This window comes from Monocercomonoides exilis (assembly GCF_001643675.1).
Source record: "Monocercomonoides exilis strain PA203 chromosome Unknown scaffold20-1493094, whole genome shotgun sequence".
In the NCBI taxonomy this organism is placed as follows: Eukaryota; Preaxostyla; order Oxymonadida; family Polymastigidae; genus Monocercomonoides; species Monocercomonoides exilis.
In genome coordinates this window covers 1440937-1457514 of record NW_027150565.1, presented here as the reverse complement: position 1 = coordinate 1457514, position 16578 = coordinate 1440937, and the positions used below count along the sequence as shown (strand labels likewise).

The 16578-nt window shown below is 34.2% G+C and overlaps 4 protein-coding genes across 4 annotated transcripts; 2 read left to right on the top strand and 2 right to left on the bottom strand.

Moving 5' to 3' along the window:
- The first annotated feature begins 1871 nt into the window (after positions 1-1871).
- MONOS_14165 (Proliferating cell nuclear antigen, PCNA) lies at positions 1872-3193 on the top strand. Its single transcript, XM_067866944.1, has 7 exons — positions 1872-2006; positions 2061-2154; positions 2256-2369; positions 2440-2690; positions 2752-2832; positions 2910-3020; positions 3081-3193. Exons 1-7 carry the CDS (start codon positions 1893-1895, stop codon positions 3096-3098), a joined length of 783 nt encoding a protein of 260 aa, XP_067728287.1. The 5' UTR covers positions 1872-1892; the 3' UTR covers positions 3099-3193.
- Positions 3194-3288: 95 nt separating this feature from the next.
- MONOS_14164 (uncharacterized protein) lies at positions 3289-6743 on the bottom strand. Its single transcript, XM_067866943.1, has 8 exons — positions 6685-6743; positions 6480-6629; positions 6327-6431; positions 6200-6256; positions 4888-6149; positions 4348-4747; positions 3579-4210; positions 3289-3482 (listed from the first exon to the last, which is right to left on the bottom strand). The coding sequence occupies exons 1-8, from the start codon at positions 6724-6726 to the stop codon at positions 3368-3370; spliced, it is 2763 nt and encodes a 920-aa protein (XP_067728286.1). The 5' UTR covers positions 6727-6743; the 3' UTR covers positions 3289-3367.
- Positions 6744-8415: 1672 nt separating this feature from the next.
- Positions 8416-12818, top strand: MONOS_2298 (uncharacterized protein; the record flags this gene model as incomplete). The annotated part of the gene is made up of 6 exons (XM_067872211.1): positions 8416-8554; positions 8598-8727; positions 8776-8931; positions 8986-10422; positions 10596-10703; positions 10832-12818. 6 exons carry the CDS (start codon positions 8416-8418, stop codon positions 12816-12818), a joined length of 3957 nt encoding a protein of 1318 aa, XP_067728285.1.
- An 89-nt stretch (positions 12819-12907) lies between these two features.
- MONOS_17525 (uncharacterized protein) lies at positions 12908-13583 on the bottom strand (the record flags this gene model as incomplete). The annotated part of the gene is made up of 2 exons (XM_067870453.1): positions 12908-12992; positions 13039-13583. 2 exons carry the CDS (start codon positions 13581-13583, stop codon positions 12908-12910), a joined length of 630 nt encoding a protein of 209 aa, XP_067728284.1.
- Positions 13584-16578: the final 2995 nt, after the last annotated feature.

The following is a 16578-nucleotide window of genomic DNA, read 5'->3' as shown; positions in this document are numbered from 1 at the left end:
AGAAAGTTTTTCTCGAAATAAAGCAAGAAAAGCACCAAAATATGAAGCCGCAGAAAGAGCCAGGCCTCGATCTTCTATCATTTTGCTCGTAGCGGATATTAAAGCCTTTTCAGTTAATTGTGCTTTCCCCATCGAAAAATCAAATACTTACGATGATCTCTCGAGATCTGGACCAATCTAAATTTATTTATTGTTTGAGAAAAAAAAGAATGTAATTTTCTTTGCTACATCAAGCTTTAAGGAAAATAAAATATTTTTGTTTATTGATGCACATTAATGTGCAACGAAAAATCATAAGTTATTCAAATTATGCTGAATAAATATCCATCGAAAATATCATTTTTTTTGTAAAGATTTTTCTAGAAATAAAAGGATTAATACTATTTATTTGAGAATTTTTATTCTTCTTTTACAAGATTTGTTTTTGCTTTCTCTCATCTATGCTTCTACCTTTTGAATTATCGTTGAGCTGGGATTTTAAGATTCTTAACCAATTTTCTTATTATTTCAACGTTGTCCATTAGTAGCAACGGGTTCTTTGAAAACCGACTTGTTTGACATATGATGCGCGCGAAATTGCATTTTTTAGACTTTGTTGGAAAGATCCAAAACATGATAATTTTCATGTTTTAAATCTTTAGAGATTTTTCGAGGAATTAAGCTTTAAATCATACTATTGAGATTTGCATATGGAAGGATTATACATCGCGCAAGTTTTTCACTTTCAAATGCTCTTCAAATATCAACATGCATTTTAGTCATTGCAATAATTCGGAAATTTGGAATTTCATATAAATGATACATTCATTATCTTTCAACGATAACATGTTTATTTTCATTCATTTAATGAAATGTGGGAAAAGCACGAAATTGAAAATGAGAATTGGATAAAAAAATATGAAAATGGATTCGATGTTTCGAGGATTGAAAGCGTATGGAGAATTACAGTTTCTAATTGTTTCCAACAGAATCAACAGAAATCATCTTTGACAAAATATCTTTCTATTCTTTGCATGATTTTCATTTGATTCTGCATTTTGTTTTTGAAATTGATGCGAAGAACCTTCCCTTTTTTAACTTTATCCTTTGATTGCTCTCTATTTTTTTCATTTTTTTGAGTTTGCTGATGATTTGATGCACATTTATAAAAATTTATTTGATTTTTATTGTACATGTAAGTATAAAAGAAATAAAGTGCGGTACGTCAGATTATTAATGTTAATTACTCCAACGAAAAGATTGAGAAAAATATAGCGAGATTATTCTGCAGATTCACCTCTAACAAAGAGATCTTGTACTCTCCAAAAGTTTGTGTTTCTTGGAGAAAATTGAAGATTTTCTCTCAAACAATATTTCTATTCTCATTCTTTCATATTATTTCAGTTAACAGAGAAGTTTTTTAAAAATTTAATCGTATTTCAAAAGTATTTCAAAACAAACAATTTTGCTTTTTTTGTTCAAAATTACAAATAAATATTAATGAGTTTATTTCCAAAATTAATTCAGTAAAAATGAAAAGACCTCAAAGTGCATGTAGCTCATTTAAATTTACACTTCATTTTTCAATTTCATTTTATTATTGCAGATATTTGATAATTTACAATAATATCAAACAAGAGATTAAAAATAGAATTTAATTTGTATTAATTCTGAAACAACGTAATCGACTGCAAATTTAATAGTATAAAAAAAGCATTGCAAAATATATTTATAATTCACAAAACCATTTTGAAAAAAACCCATTTTCAATAATGTAAGTTTTTGAATATTATGCTTTTTCATTTTAAATTTCAAATATGTGTTGTGCATGAATGAATTAAAACGTAAACATGTATTGAAACATTCTTCTGAAAAAACAACAAATGAACCATAAGTCGCTGAATATTTTTGAAATGTTTGAAGTTGTTTTTGCTCAAACTGCGTTGTTGAAAAAGATCGTCGATGCTGTTCGAGAATTAAATGAAACAGTTTCATTAGACATATCAGCATCTGGAATTTCACTTCAGGTTTGCAGTATTTAATGCAATCGATTCATGATGATAACTTTTTTTCATAAATAGACTATGGATTCGAGCAGAGTTAGCTTGGTTACACTTCTTTTAAGAGCTGATTCATTTGGAGGAACTTTTAAATGTGATCGTAGCATGACTCTTGGTTTGCTCAGTTTACTGTAATGTTATATGTTCAATGTTACAAATATCTTGATTATTTTTCTTTTATCAATTGTAAATTTGATCAATGGATCATTCATTAAGGTGTTAATCTTAAGGCATTGACAAAATTGTTGAAAACAGCAGGAAACGAAGATCAAACTACTCTCCGTGCTGAAGACGATGCCAGCACTCTTATTATTGTGATTGATTCTCCAAGTTTGAAATGATTGCACCTTTAAATCTATATCTTGCAAAATTTTGATTTTGTTATTTTTCACTTTTTTAGAGGAAGGAAAAGTGTCTTCATTTGAATTAAAGTTGCTCGATTTAAATGTTGAGCCACTTGCTGTGTATGACACTGATGCTAAAGCAACAGTCACAATGAGCTCTGCGGAATTTAGCAGAATTTGCCGTGATTTGGGAACAATCGGAGATACAGTTGTTATTGATGCACAAAAAGATGGTGTCTCATTTTCTGTGACAGGTGATGAGCTTTCAGGAAATGTCACACTGAGGCCATCAGAGGCAGCTGACGATGTATGTGCTATAACTGATGTTTAAATATTATTAAATATTTTTAATCCTATCAATTTGAAAGAGCGAATCCTCTGTGAATCTCCAAATTGAAGAAGCACTTCAGCAGAGTTTTGCACTCCGATTTTTGAATATGTTCACAAAGGTCTGCTTTTAATCTTTTTTTAAAAAAACAAAGTTGACATCTCTTTTTATGAAAATGTTTTTACATTTTATCTGTAGGCAACTCCTTTGTCAAATACAGTTATTCTTTCATTATCACCAGAGCAGCCATTCTGCGTGGAATATCAGATTGAAGATGCTGGTGCTATTAAATACTTTTTGGCCCCAAAGGTTTGTTATTATTTTATTGTTTTATTATTGAAATTGCTATTGTTTTGCTTTCTAATTCAGATTGAGGATACTGAGTAAAAATTTAAAAATTCACACATTTTCATTTATAACACTTCTAATCTTTTCATTCACATCGAAAAAATTAAACACATCTTTACTACTTTGGGAACAAATAACTTGTTCATGACTTTTTATCAATGTTTTAGCAAAAATGGTTAAATATTCAATTAATGATGTTTACAAATGACAAAAAATGAATTCAAAAAGCTAAATTTGATCATTTATTTTGTAAGTTTTTTGAATAGTAAAAAAGGAAAATGAATAAATAAATAATCTGTGGTTTATTTTTATGATTTTTGAACCTCTTTTGGCTGCATTCGTGGTTTTCTTTTCATTTGAGCCTTTGGTTTCACAACAGCTTCAGCCCATGGCGTATCTTTTATTGGAACATCACCTTTCACACTATAAAAATAAAACGTTCATAAATTCAAAAAGAAACAGGATAAATAATTAAAGTCGCACAAATGGCGTAAAACAACAAAAAATACAAAGACTCACCTTGTTAGCTTTGCACTCCGAGAGCCAAACTGCATAGCTCTCTTAGGTTGCTCTGCTGCTGCATGCAGACCAAGTACATGAGCAGCACAACGGAATATGCGCTTATCGTTGACGAGTGGAAGATCTTTTCCGACATCAGTTGTTTCAGAGGAAGAAAGTGCTGCAGAAGAAGGAGAATGAGAAGAAGAAGAAGACGATGATATAGATGTCGATTGTTGTGAAGTTGAAGGATCGCTTTTGATGTCAAATCCCACAACAGACATAAGAGGAAGATGAAGAAGCAACGAAAACAATGGAAGAGTTAAATATGGAGCGGCAATGCTAACAGAACTGCATTTCCCATCGCCAAACTGTTGTCTTTGCTCTTCATGCACTTTCTCGCTTTCATCATCTGCCTTCATTTCGCATCTTGCCTCATCTTGCTTTTGACCGTCTTTATCACTCAACAAATATGTTTGTGAGCTTATGATGTGATCTGTCCATCCATCTTCCATCCCGCCATCAGAAGCAACACGATCGTCTCTTCCAGCATTTCGCTCCCAAATGGCTGACATGTCCCACAGCATCGACTCTGCTGCTACCGAAACGCCTCTTTTGTGATACGCTGTGTGTGCATGGCGATATCCGCCAGACTTTTTTTTATTTGAGAAAAAATGTCATTTTTGGAGAAAATTTACAGAAAAAATAGAAAAAATACCAAAAATAATAATAATAATTTTTATGATTAAGAATTATTGAATTTTTGTACTCCAAATAAAAAAGTGCATACCATTTCATCAGGACCTAGTCCAGAAATAACAATCTTTGTTTTTTCATTTCGTTCAAATCCCGATGGAGTAACAGAATCCTCATGTTTCTCACTTTCCTTCTCCTTCTCCTTCTCCTTCTCCTTTTCTTTCCCGCAATCCTCACATTTCTTTGCATCATCACATTTATCATCCACACATTTTTTCAACGAGGATATTCCACACCAGAGGCACACGGACAAAGACATGTCCATCGTCGTCTGTTTGGGAAACATGGCTGCCATCAGACGCAGTTTGTGCTGCGGCAGCTCAGCACGAGGCACATCACGACACACAAGCAAGAAATTGACTGAGGGAAAGCGGGGGGAGAGCTCGGAGAAGACGGTGTGGGCTGTCTGGCGGTCGGGGGTGGAAAAAGGAGGGCTGTGAGGAAATGCATGAAAATTGATTTAATAAGAGAAATTTTTGTAAGAAATTGAGTAAGAAATTGAAAAAGATAATTCAAAGATTTTTTTCCAAAAAAATGCAAGTTAATGAAAATTTTAAGCTAAAAATAAAAATACCCAAAAGCGACATTCACAAGCTCCACATCGTGTGTCATTTTCTCTTCTTTTTTGGCTTCTTTTTCTTTCATTTTCTCTTCCACGATGTGTCCAACACAAGCTGTGAGCAAAGCAGAATCAAGCCCTCCGCTAAAAAGAAGAGATGTTGGAAGCGAATTTTGAATGTTATATTCAACAATATGACGTAAAGATGTTATTATAATTGAGAGAAGAATAAAAACAGCATGAATTTTTTCTGTTGATAAAATATCATTTTGAAGTGCTGAATGAAATGTTGCCTTTTCAGAGGATAACAAGGAGGTTGTTGGAGCAGTGGAAGTTGAAATAGAAGAGGAAGAGGAAGAGGAAGAGGGAGAGGATGAGGATGAAGATGAGGATGATGACGAAGTGGACGAAGAATCGGAAATAAGCTCAATTCTTCCATTTCGTAGCGCTTCCACTGAACAGAAAAGGCTGTCATCTAACCAACATTTGGAATATACAAAGAATTTCTGCGATAGTTTCATTGCTTCTTCAAAAAACTGACTGAAGTCGGAGAAATTAATTGCAGATTCAATAAAATTAAATGGGGTAACATTTAACTTTGCCTTGAAAGCAGGCAAAGACGATGAAGGAGAAGTAGAAGAAGATGCAATCATCAAAGATGATTCTGTTTCATCAGTATTTTCTGACATCATCTTATTTGTAGAATTCTTCTCTGATTTTTCTGATGAGTTTTGAAATGAGATGCAGTTGACAGAAGGAGGGAGCTCTTCCCAGAAGTTTTCATCAGCAAAACACGAAAAATTGGCACAGTCAGATTCAACCATGGCTGAAATAATTTCTGACTTTGTAGGCTCTTTTGTTTCCGAATGAGTCTCTTCGGACTTCAAGCTTGAATTCTCCATTTCATTTTGAAATTTTATGTCTTTTCCGATCATTTGAGGTTGCTTCCAAGAAATGCACAATACATCACCAAACGAAGGAATTGACTGATCGTCAAAAGATGATGGAAATTCAATAGATGTGGTTAAATGTTCATCTTCACTTGGACAAGAAATAACCCTCAGATGAGTTGATGAATTGCGTGATTCGAGAAAGAGTTTGCCTTTATCAACAACTTCAAGATTCTGAATTTGTGAAGAAAGAGTTGCATTACTGAGATTGTTTTCGCACGTTTCTTGTGCAACTTTTTCTGTTTTTTCTCCTTCATCATCTTCAAAACGATTAGCAGCATCTACTAAAGGATAATGAAATGTTTGATGATTATGAGGAAAATGAATCTTTTTTGATAACTCATTCAAATAAATGCATACAATCAAACAGGACAAACCAAAAGAGATCGAAGTCCAATTTTATCCTTTCCGAAATACATCATCTTTTCTTGATCCTTTTTTCCCGATTCAAAGAGATTATTGATTCTCAGAAAAAAGAAAGAAAGAAAGAAAGAAAAGGCAAACATTCCATATTACAAATGAAAGAGGCTTATCATTTGACTCTATTATTTCAACTAAGTTTTCTATTTTAATTTTCTTGCTTAATATTTCTTTGAAGAAGACTTCAAACTTAAAGTCAAATTTTTAATTCTCTAAAAAAACAGCAGAAAAACAAACTGACGAACGAAAACAAGGAAGTGTTGAATATATAGCATAATTGTTATTTTCTTTATTATTAACAATATACGGATTAAAATTTTTTGATGATGTTATAATCTTTATTTGTAAAGAATTTGTAATTGCCGAACAAAAAAGCACAGTTCCTCCCTAAAGTTGCTCAATAATTTTTGTGTTTTAAAAATTAAAGAGGAAAGCATCAAACATGAGCCACTTGACGAGAAATCGGTTCGACAAAAATTAGCATTATTTAACATTTAACATGGGCAAGATCAGTGAATTAACTCTTCAAAAATTTTGTGACTATTTTGGTTGAATGGATATTAAAATATATATCGTTTTCATTTGTTTTCCATGTAGCGATTATTCATATAAAACACCATTGGATAATAATTCATAATATAAAAGAAAAAATGGTGGTTTTTTTATCCGGACATTTTTTTTTTTATTGGCATTTCTCAATAAATAAAAACTGAAAATAGAAATGGCATATTGAACCAGGTTTGAATATGTATTCAACGTTCATACAAAAAAAATTTTTTGTCAATTTTTGTTTTTGATGAAGATCTTGGGAATTTTTAATTTATTTTTGATCATTTGTTTTGTCCATTTTGGACTATCTTTCTTTCTTTGTTTATTTTCAACTATAAGGCTATGAAACAAATACAATGAAGTTTTATTATTCCAAATATTATTTGTTTTTAACTATTTTTTCAGGAGTTTTTCGCATTTCATCGTTTTTGACAAAAATCATGAAAAACTGAAAATTTCTATTCTGTTGTTGTATTTTACGACTAATATTACAACATGCCATGTTTAAAAGATTAAAATACATAACAAATTTCATTTGTTAGTCATATAAAATTGAAACAAAAATGAAATGAACAAATAAGAAATAATCAAAAACTGATTGATACAACTATTGCAACAATACTTTACAAAGTTGTAACCAAATAAAGACTTCGTAAAAATTTTCACCTTTTCATGCACATCATTTAAAATATCTAATAAATGTCGTATCATTCAAAATTTTCAGTTTTTCATGATTTTTGTCAAAAACGATGAAATGCGAAAAACTCCTGAAAAAATAGTTAAAAACAAATAATATTTGGAATAATAAAACTTCATTGTATTTGTTTCATAGCCTTATAGTTGAAAATAAACAAAGAAAGAAAGATAGTCCAAAATGGACAAAACAAATGATCAAAAATAAATTAAAAATTCCCAAGATCTTCATCAAAAACAAAAATTGACAAAAAATTTTTTTTGTATGAACGTTGAATACATATTCAAACCTGGTTCAATATGCCATTTCTATTTTCAGTTTTTATTTATTGAGAAATGCCAATAAAAAAAAAAATGTCCGGATAAAAAAACCACCTTATATCAATTGCTTTTATCAGAAAAACCGAAAAATTAACATATTAATCATTCATTCAGCATCATTTTCTTTCAGTCGAAATAAAATTAATTATTAAACAATGATAAAAATGTTTCTATTGGTTTTTTCTTTTTATTCGTTGACAAAACATTTATTTTCTTTGATAAAAATTATTCTTCATAAACTGTTTCCATATTTTAACTTCATACTTTATTGGAAATAATTTTATTTTTAGGCTTTGATTAAATAAAAAACAAAAATATAATTAAAAAAAAAATTGCGAAAAAAATACCCCATAGTAAATTTTGAATGAGCATCTTTTTAAATATTTATGCTCTTTTTCATCCCACAGTTAAAATAAGGAATTATTTCACATATTTATCGCCACACATTTCTATTTTAAAGCAAGTCGATAGTAATAGCGATGCTTCCATTCAAAATAGCGAAGATATAGATTTATTGGTTGAATATATATTTTCTCGACCAGAAGTGTGCATATGTTTTTATAATGCTAACTATTGTAATTAAAAACTAAAAATATAGTGCATTAGCGTTATGGATCTCATGGAAATGGAAAGCATCATTCGTGATGCTTGTTCAAATGGGATTCATTCCTCTCCTGAAATATTCTGCCTGACCGATCTTTACATTTCAATCCTTCTTAGATGTGCTTTATCTGTGTCAAGTGATGCTTGTATGAATGATTTTTCCTTCAATAATTTCTCATTTTCCATTAGCTTTCTCTTCAATCGATTCTTTGGGTTTCGTGAGAAAGGCTCAAAACATAATGATTCGCTTTCGTGGAACAAATGGATTCAACCGTTTTCGCTTTGTCATTTATTCAATACAGGCATTGTATAATATGAAGTTTGCTTCATTTTTGAATTATTAAAAAAAAATCATCATTCTTTTTAGAAAAGAAATGTGGCCAACGTCAATTGACATGATCGACAAATCACTTCAATTTTTAGGTTCAGCCTATCCAGCATCATTTTTTCCGCCAACCATGGAATTAATTGTTCGAAGTGTTCTTCATCTCCAGAAGAGCTACATCTTTTATAAATTAAAACGGTATGCTTAATATTCGCACAAATTCGAATTGTTTGCATTTTTTGCAATACTTAGATATGAAGAGTGCTATGTGACTCTTAGTAACATCATTTCCGAGCTTAGGGATGAGCTGTGCGAAAGACGTTTTCCTTGCAGAAAGAAAGAACAAGAAAAGCGTCTTCCTTCTTATTTGAAAAAGCGAACAGAAAACGAAAAAAAGGAAATGTGGACAGATGATCAGGAACAAGAACAGGCCTTAAATAGCGACTTGGATGTGAGAGACGCCAGCGAGTGGGAAGGAATGGAAGGCATTGAGCTGAGAGAGCTGATGGGGAAAGCGGACTATTTGAGCCATATGTTTGTGCTGCCTGTGTCGTATCATGCAGGAGAAAGAAAAAGAAGAAGCTCAATGAAAGATAGAGGAAGGCACAATGAGGCAGGACAAGAACAGTCAATTGACTTGAATGAGAATATGAGAAGAATGGCCGGCTTTGCAGAGACTTGGCATGAGAAATCATTAGTTGAATCAATAACCAGAAAATATCGCCTTTCAAGTTCTTCTTCTTCTTCCTCTTCATTAGCTTCTTCACCTTCTCGATCTTCAGTTTATTCCGCAAAGTCGTCCAACCGTTTAAGCTATTTCAATAATTCTCGCTTATGCACAAAAAGATCATTGCGCTATAGCACAGCATCACAAGCTTCGCTGTCATCATTTTCAGACAGCTCTTCATTGATCAGCGACGGAAGCTTTCGGTTTACCGAAAAAATGGAAGATGAAGATGAAAAAGGAGATGAAAAAGCAACACAGGAAAAGAAAAAGGCGATTGTGTCCTTTCTCAAACAGCTTCTGAAGAAGAAGAGGAGAGATGACAGAGACAAATCTGAACGGAAGGAACGAGTGCACTCAGACCATGAAGAAGAAGGTGAAGAAGCTGATGGCGAAGACGAAGACATCAACAGGCTGTGGCTCGATGATGAGTATGACGATCCTGAGGGGCTGTTTATCAAGCAGAAAGGGAAGTTGCGGAGCATTGCTTTCGGAGAGCGTCCGAGTGGCAATGAAACGGACGATTGGGCATGTTCACATGCAGAAGACGCAGAAGAGAAGGAGAGAAAGAGAGAAGAAGAAGAAAGAGCAGCTGACGAGGAGCGGAAGAGAAAGAATTTGGAAAAAGAGCGAATCAACCAGGAGAAGAAGATGCAAAGAAGAGACCCGAGCGAGATGAATGACGATACAGTGAATGAATTCACAGACATTGAAAACAATGCTGCTGCTTCATCTGCTGCTTCATATGAAAGTGATAACAATACAACTGCATTGCAGGGCTCAAAGGGAAGCACAGAGAGAGTGGGGACTACTCAATCAAAAACGAGGCAGTCCGCCAGCAGAACGATGAGGAAAGAAAGCGAAAGAGAAGGAAGGAACATGAAGGAAGAGTGGAAGGCTCTGTTTAATGTGACTGATCCACAGAAGGGCTCCTGTGCTTATGACGATGCTTCTTTTGCATTAGTGTATGCTATTCTTTTTAAATAAGATTTTGCTTCAAATTCAGGTTATTTCGTTTTTTATTTTTCCTCTATAATTTATCTCCAAATTTTCTGACAACAAATTCTTGACTTTTTTGATCACCTCAAAACTATTTGATACTTAACCAATTGAACGTCATCTATATTCCTTGCGACAGACGAATCATTACTGTAGCTATTGTCAACTGCTACACTGTGCTCAAAATCACAAAAAGAGAGCTCGAATCGAAGGCTCATCTGAAAGAATATATTCCTTATTTAAAACGGTATGCTTCTTTATTTATTTATTTTTTGAATTTAAACAATATTGTAAATTAACAATAAAAAAAATCTTTTTCTTTTCTTTCTTTTATTTTTCTTTCTCTTCTATTTAAACTTCATGTATTTTGTACAGCTTGTTTCCATTCAAAATACCGTTCTATTCCAATCTCATCAAGTACTTAGAAGACATCCAGTCAACCGATCGCAATTCATCTGCATTGATGAAAGGAATACCTCGACAAGCACCATCTCCCTATCGCACTGTGCCAATTGTGCTTGTCAAAGACAGCCCTCTCTCCTCTCGCCGCGCCTCTGCCCGCGGCACACGCAACTCAATTCAGGTGCACCCAGCAGTCGATCCAGCGCCTGCATTCACCGAAGACAAACTGACTCTTTCTCAGAAGATGAGCGATCTCGACGCCTTTGTGGCATCGGCTTCAGCGCAGAGCAAGCTGGAAGACCCAGGAAAGCCCACAGATCTCTACAGCGAAGACGATCTGGACCATTCTTTCTCGTCTCTTCTCTCTGCACCTGATGCTCCTTCTGAAGATCCTTCCTCTTCTATTTCAATAACCAACTGGATGATTACAGGGTCGTCGAAGCAGAATAGATCTGCCACGTCGCATGCACGCGAAAGATCAGTTCAATCGAATTTGAATGCGATTGAAGAGACGCCTCCTATTATTCACAAACACTTCAGAGCCAACGACCCGCCCTCGACAGTTGCCTATTTCATCGATAATTTGCTACTGAAAGAATACGCACGATTCATCAAACTGAAGGACTCTCCTGCTTATGCACTTCAAAGAGGAGACATACGGTCAGCTTCGGCCTCTTCAAGGAAGCGGCGAGGGATGTGGAACCTTTTCCCTTATCTTGTTCCGCTTTCAGTACCATCATCACCTTCAACTCCATCGCGTACAAGCCGGCCTTCGTCGCGCAGATCCACTGCATCGAGGTCATCCGTCAGCTCACGAGGATCCAACGCGTCTGTCAGCTCAGTCCGCTCTCTTCCTGTCTCACGAAGCCGCCCTTCTGCCGGTTCATCTCGCGTCTTTTCGTCTCAACGCACTTCAACCACGTCATTTTCTTCTCCATCCACACCACAAACTCCACGCTCTCCTGCTCTTTCAATGCGCTCTTCCTCTTCTCGACGCGGACGGCAGCAATCAATCATTTCACGAAGTGTTACATCTTCTCAATCTCCTTCTTATCGCTCCACTTCACAAACACCTGTCAGACACAACGGAATGCAGATGCCTGCAATTCTGAACAGACGAGGCCGGACTCCTTCTTCAGCAAGTGGAGAAGAGACCAGAAGAACGTCTGTGTCTGCCTCTCCTGGCAGAGACACCCAAAGCAGGCGGTCATATTACAGCTCGCCTGCCTCGTCCCGCTCGGCTGTGGGGTCAGCACAGATCAGAAGCGGACGAGCTTCGAGAGGAAGGGAATTGCTCAGAGAAAGACAGAAGAAAGAAGAAGCGCGAGAGACAATGGAAATTGTGGAGAACTTTGCGCAAATGATGTGGGAAGAAAAAAGCCACGACAGCAGATACTCTGCAAGCACAAGACACCCACCAACTCGCAAAAATACTTATTCGTCTCGGCCAGAACAGTACGAACGTTCATATTCATCAGAAAGGAGTTCTTTGTCTCCGCCAATATTCACATCACCAAGTTCTTCTTCTCGCATATCTTCATCATATTCTTCATTTTCTGGACGGAATCGAGACAGCTACACAACCGCAGCAGGAAGCAGTAGCAGAGAAAGTGGAAGTGGAAGAAAGCGGAGGAATCTCCTTCTGGGTTCGTCTCCACGCAATTATCCCTACCCAACAGTTAAACCCTCTGATATTGGGCAGCCTTTGTATTCACTCAGCAGAGACCAGCACTCGTCTTTGATGCCTTCACCTTCCAATTCCTTCAGAGACTTATCTTCTGATGACTATCAGAAACCAAATAAAATACCTCTTAGACTCCCTGGCACATCTCCTTATTCTCCTCGCCCACTTCACTCAGATTCTTCAGCTCTCCTCTCTTCTTCAATAACATCTGGCACTTCAACACACACTTTTGCAGCGGGCCATTCATTTAATTGCAGCCACCGAGAACAACAATAATAAGCTTCAGCCATTGTGAAAGAAAATAGAAATTTCATCTAACTTACACTCCTTTGTTGAAAGAAAAAGGCTTAAAAAACAACAAAAAATTACGGATGTGAAATCGGGTTTTCCATTTTTGTTTGAACCTTTAATTTTTCTATTTCAGGCTGGAGCGACTGGAAACACTCTTTTCTAAGAAAATGATTATGAATTCACAACAAAAATTTGTGGTACAAACGTTTGATCCAATTGCTGTTCGACACTTTTTAGTACATTTGTATCTCTTACCACAATACAGTCTAAGCGTTGCTTTGAAAGATTTAATGAATCAAGAGATTCTTTAAGTGGTGTTTGTTCGTCTGATTCAAATGGAGAAGATAATCCTTCCTGCTCCTTCCAAGCTGAAATGCGTTTTTCTAATTGTTCAGTTGCTTTTGCGTTCTTTGCCAGTTGAATTTTTGCTTCTTCGATAAAAGTCTCAACTTTCGAAAAATCAATACCCTTTTCAATTTCTTTTTCTGGATTTTTGGAAATTTTGTTTTTTATTTTCTCAAGCTTTTTCGTTGCTTTTTCAATAAAAATGAAGAATTCATCAAAATTAGGAGATTGAAATGGTGAAAGTTCTAAAGGTGTAGTTGGAGGTTGTATTTGGTGGGTATTCCAATTATAAATATCATCAATCATCTTTTCCACATTCTTTTTGTTGCAATGTAATGCGCTATTTGCGCCATGCTCATTGTGCGAACTTGCATATGGAAGAAAGTCTGTACGCGAAACCTCCATTTCGGAAGAACAATTCTATTTATTCGCTTTTCACAAAAAATGTCTTTGAATAAAAATAATCAAAAATAGTAATCATCATTCTACAAACCAGTAAGCTAAATCATTATAAAGCAGGAAATAAAAAATTTAAAATGATAAAAACTTATGGGAAACTCAAAAAATACGATTCAAATAAGAAAAGAATTAAAAACAATATTAATATTTAAAAGAATATAAAAAATGATATATGAAATAAAAACAAAAATACAAAAATAAATTAAAATTAAAAATAGGGATAACAAAAAAAAAAAAAATTCTAGAAAAAAATAGCATAATGAAATAAATAGAGAGAAATGCAAAAGAAAGAAAGACAGACAGAAAGAGAAATAAAGAATAAGATTTAAATTGGGAAAGATATTTCTTAATTTATTTGAAAAGTAACTTTTGTTTAATTTTCAAATAAAATAAAAATTTCCTTTTTCAATCAAATTTCTGTTCCCACTCAGCAAATTTTAATGTCAATAAAATAAAATCTTGACATTGGTAATATTTTCAATTTTGTGAAGTTTCATTAGAAAGAACATAAAATTGATTGATATAAGAAATTGATATTTCATTCTAAATTTGCAAAATAGGAACGTTTCAAAAAAAAAAAAAAAAATCATTGTTCAATAATAGAAAAAAATATATAAAAAACAAAAGAGAAAAAGAAAAAAAGAAAATAAAAAAAATGAAAAAAAAAAAAAAGAAAGAGGAAGAAAAAGAGAAAGAAAGAAAGAAAAGAAGGATAGTTGGGGGGAAGATTATAAAAGGGATGGTTGAGGGAGTGTGTGTGAGCTACGGCCATAGTTGGTCATACGCACCGGATCCCTTCAGACCTCCGAAGTTAAGCGGCCAACGCTGGGTTAGTACTTGGATGGGTGACCGCCTGGAAAAACCCAGTGCTGTAGCTTTTCTTTTTCTCTTTTTCCTCTTTTTTTTCTTTTTTTTTTCTTTTTTTTCTTTTTCTGTTTCTATTCATTTTCTTTTCTTTTTCACCTTTAACCTTTCTCTTTTCCCTTCTTTCCCTCCTTTTCCCTTTTATTCCAAATTTCTTTCTTTTTTCTTTCTCTTTCTCTTTCTCTTTCTCTTTCTTATTCCTTTTCCTTTTCTTTTTCTCATTCATTTATCTTCTTCTCCTCTCTTCTCCTCTCCTCTCCTCTCTTTTCTTCTTCCTTTCATTTTTCGCTTTCTTTCCGCTTTCGCTTTTCTTTCTATTTTCCCTTCATTATAAACTTATATTTTATTCAATCCTCATTTTTTCCTCCCCTCTATTTCCCATCTCAAATCAAATTCTTAAAGAGAAATGTTAAAGATGAGTAAAAACAAAATGTTAAGAATGCGAAAAAAGAAAGAAAGAAAAAGAAAATAAGAGAGAAAAGAAAGTGCAATTGGATCTATGAATAAATGATTAATTGAATGAATGAATAAAAAACGAAAATAAGAAATCATCCAACACATATTCGAATGGAATATTATGAGAAACACAATGATGTGAAGCGATTTCAAAAGTGAAAGTGAAAGAGAAAGAGAGGATGAGAATGAGGAAAAGAAGGAATGAGGGAAAGAAAGTAGAAAGAGTGAAGTGGTAATTAAAAGAGAGTGGGAGGGTGTGAATGTGAATGTGTGAAAGAAAGAAGAAGAAAGTTATAGTTGAAGAGAAAGAGGAAGAGAAAAGATAGAGATAATGATTGGGAAAGATATTTTGATAATAAGAAAAGAAATTGAAAAAGAGAGAGAAAGAGAAAGAGAGAGAAAGAGAAAGATAGAAAGAAAGAAAGAAAAGAAGGATAGTTGGGGGGAAGATTATAAAAGGGATGGTTGAGGGAGTGTGTGTGAGCTACGGCCATAGTTGGTCATACGCACCGGATCCCTTCAGACCTCCGAAGTTAAGCGGCCAACGCTGGGTTAGTACTTGGATGGGTGACCGCCTGGAAAAACCCAGTGCTGTAGCTTTTCTTTTTCTCTTTTTCCTCTTTTTTTTCTTTTTTTTTTCTTTTTTTTCTTTTTCTGTTTCTATTCATTTTCTTTTCTTTTTCACCTTTAACCTTTCTCTTTTCCCTTCTTTCCCTCCTTTTCCCTTTTATTCCAAATTTCTTTCTTTTTTCTTTCTCTTTCTCTTTCTTATTCCTTTTCCTTTTCTTTTTCTCATTCATTTATCTTCTTCTCCTCTCTTCTCCTCTCCTCTCCTCTCTTTTCTTCTTCCTTTCATTTTTCGCTTTCTTTCCGCTTTCGCTTTTCTTTCCATTTTGCCTTCATTATAAACTTATATTTTATTCAATCCTCATTTTTTCCTCCCCTCTATTTCCCATCTCAAATCAAATTCTTAAAGAGAAATGTTAAAGATGAGTAAAAACAAAATGTTAAGAATGCGAAAAAAGAAAGAAAGAAAAAGAAAATAAGAGAGAAAAGAAAGTGCAATTGGATCTATGAATAAATGATTAATTGAATGAATGAATAAAAAACGAAAATAAGAAATCATCCAACACATATTCGAATGGAATATTATGAGAAACACAATGATGTGAAGCGATTTCAAAAGTGAAAGTGAAAGAGAAAGAGAGGATGAGAATGAGGAAAAGAAGGAATGAGGGAAAGAAAGTAGAAAGAGTGAAGTGGTAATTAAAAGAGAGTGGGAGGGTGTGAATGTGAATGTGTGAAAGAAAGAAGAAGAAAGTTATAGTTGAAGAGAAAGAGGAAGAGAAAAGATAAAGATAATGATTGGGAAAGATATTTTGATAATAAGAAAAGAAATTGAAAAAGAGAGAGAAAGAGAAAGAGAGAGAAAGAGAAAGATAGAAAGAAAGAAAGAAAAGAAGGATAGTTGGGGGGAAGATTATAAAAGGGATGGTTGAGGGAGTGTGTGTGAGCTACGGCCATAGTTGGTCATACGCACCGGATCCCTTCAGACCTCCGAAGTTAAGCGGCCAACGCTGGGTTAGTACTTGGATGGGTGACCGCCTGGAAAAACCCAGTG